The 2,997-nt window shown below is 21.7% G+C and overlaps 1 protein-coding gene across 1 annotated transcript; it reads right to left on the bottom strand.

The window, feature by feature from the left end:
* On the bottom strand, positions 1-2,544 carry LOC126893908 (uncharacterized). The gene is made up of 2 exons (XM_050664458.1): positions 1,633-2,544; positions 1-971 (listed from the first exon to the last, which is right to left on the bottom strand). Exons 1-2 carry the CDS (start codon positions 2,487-2,489, stop codon positions 146-148), a joined length of 1,683 nt encoding a protein of 560 aa, XP_050520415.1. The 5' UTR covers positions 2,490-2,544; the 3' UTR covers positions 1-145.
* Between the last annotated feature and the right edge of the window lie 453 nt (positions 2,545-2,997).

A 2,997-nucleotide genomic window follows, 5' to 3' on the forward strand; every position in this document is an offset into this window, starting at 1 on the left:
AACGTTATTAATTATATATTTTATTTTTAGTATTTAATCAAATATTTTTAATATTATATTTTAATAAGTGAATAATTGAAATTTTTAACTACGTAATTAAAACAAAGTGGATAAGGAATTTATCTTATATACAATAAATTTTTCATCATGCTATTGTTGAGGTAGTAAACGTTATGCTATTAAAACCTAGATTTTCATAGCAATTTTCGTAAACACTTTTACAAAAACTGTCAAAAAAATTACACCCATTTTGATATATTTGTTTTGTTGATACAAAATTTTGATTAGTAATTTTTGAAAACCTGAAATCATTTATTAGTTTGAATTTTTCAAGATAAGAATTTTCTAGAACACAACGCTCACTCATATGACTTGTATCATTTCTTAACTCTCTATAGAATATATCACGAAAAATTAAAAAGTTTTTTAGAATTTTTTCAACATTCTCGGTTATTGGTATTTCATTATATTCGTTTTTATCTTTAGAAAACTCATTGTTATTCAATAAATTTAGAAAATCTTTAGCCCAATCAAATATTTTCTGTAAATTCGATTGAGAGTTTACATTAAAACTCCATATTGATGACTCATTTAAAGTAGTTATAGCAGATTTCAATCCATTAAACATTGTTTTTGATTTATTGAGCGAGTCAAATAATTCAACCAAACAATTGTGATAGTGACGATGTGCATTTATTTGGCATATATGTAGTATGGCAGAAACTATTATATCGTAATTTTTTATTATCTCTGTATACCTACATCTCAATAATTGTATTATATGTTCTTTTTTCACTCGAAAATTTATGTTATTAATTTCGTCTTTCATTATAAAATCTACACTGAATGATTTACCATTATAAATAATTTTTATGTGATTCATTGTTTTCCAACCAGATTCCTGACGAAGAATATTTAAAACTTTAATTCCATCATTTTGATTTATTTTTGGGTCTAATGGAGGTGTAAATCTATATAAATCAATAATTAATAAGATTATTATATCAATATATAAATGAATTAATTTTAAATTTATTAATAAAACATAGTTTTTTTTATTAATTTTATTTTGTAAAAAATATAAAAATATTTAATTGGAAAATTGTTAAAAAATTAAAAGAGAAAAAATAAAATAAAAATCTAAATGGTAGTATTTAAGGTCATTTATTAAAAGAATGATTAAATAACAATTTAATATTAAATAAAAAAAATATGAATTTTCTATCTTCTTTATATTTTGTTTTTTATTTCTTTGAAAGATAATTATTTTCAATTTTGTAGATACGCTTTAGAATATTTATTTAAAACGATTTTCGTATTTGCCTAACTAAACATCAACTTAAAATTTAAAAATAAACTTTTTGCAATTTAAGTAATAGTATAAAGTTAAACATTAAAATTATACAAATATTAATTTAAAACTAAAAAATATAAAAATATTTTAATAAATTATTTTTTTACCCTTAATATTTAGTAAGTTTATTTAATAGTATTTTATACTTAAGTTATATTCTTAATATAACTTCATTTTCAGGAAATATTATTCACAAGCTATCAATTTTCATTGAATAATATATAAAGTAATATATTTATATAATATTATAATTTATACTAAAATGTTAGAATACTTACTTGGGTATAATAGGGTTAAAAAAAAGGTCAAAGCCAAGATTCTTGTACCACATGTCTATGGTTTCGTTATAAAACGCATTAAGATTACTACATGTTAAATAGACTAAGTAAGAATCGTTTTTGTTAGAGCATTCCGTAATTTGATTTGTTATAGAATTAGTTTCTATAAAAGTGTCGATTAAATTATTATTTTGAAACATAATGTTTACTGTTTCTGATGCTACTGCATAAAATTCATTTAAATTCTTAAATTTCGTTTCAGAGTCTTTAAGATGTGGTAAGCTATTGAGATCAAAAGATACAGTCTCTGATGTATATTGTAAGACAAGTTGTTTAAAAAAATCAATTTCATCAACTATAGCATTTGGTACATTGTGTCCTTTAAACACATATCTTACATCTATGTCGCTTATATACTTCATAGCGTTGTAAAGGTAGTCCAACATAGTATTGGAATTTTTCACTTCTTCTACAAGTGATGTTATACAACAAATAAAATTTTCCCATAAATTTTCATCATGGAATTGCTTACATTTACGGAGAATAAAGTCTAGGTAATTGAGGAAGGTTTTAAGTATTTCCGTATACTTGAAATTTAGTATACTTATTGTATTAGAATAATTCTCACTGAAATCATGCATGTTTGTGCCTGATTGGAATTCTATTAAAACAACTGTATTATTTGTATTATTATTTGATTTTAGATTTAGCATTTCATTCAATTGAATTTTTGAATGAATGTGACAAATCACAGTTTTGATGTAATTTTTATAACTCTCACGATATTTCGAGTATTGTTCTGAAATATCTTGTTGCATAATAAAAATAGCCACACAAATTAAACAATAAAACTTCATTTAAAACTAAATAGTAAAATTAAAGCAACTTATTTGAAACTTTGGAAGATTTAAAGTGAACATATGTAAATGTGTTCAATATTATTTTATATCATTGATTTTTAGTATTAAAATTTGTATAAAGTATATAAATAATTTTTGCGTCACTAAAAATATATAATTTACTATAAATTTTAATTTAATTGTAATAAAAAGATAATGAATAGCTAACATATTTATTGTTATAGTAGTGTTTTATTTAAAATTTTATATTCTTTGCTAAAATTGGACCAAATTGAAATTCTGTTCTGCTATTTTAAAACAATTATGAATATTTTTATAATATTATTATTTGTTTATGGGTTTCATGGACGTCTACGCGGTGGAAAACTTTCGTAGCTTGTCGTTAGCTTATAATCTTGCTAATTTATTAAATAAAAGTTTTAAAACAGTAGCACAATGTGGCATTGTTGGGTTATTTATTAATTCTAATTAGTATTTCTATGATTTATAAATATAACATATGAAT

This window comes from Daktulosphaira vitifoliae, unplaced genomic scaffold (genome assembly GCF_025091365.1).
Source record: "Daktulosphaira vitifoliae isolate Bord-2020 unplaced genomic scaffold, ASM2509136v1 Scaffold_1, whole genome shotgun sequence".
In the NCBI taxonomy this organism is placed as follows: domain Eukaryota; kingdom Metazoa; phylum Arthropoda; class Insecta; order Hemiptera; family Phylloxeridae; genus Daktulosphaira; species Daktulosphaira vitifoliae.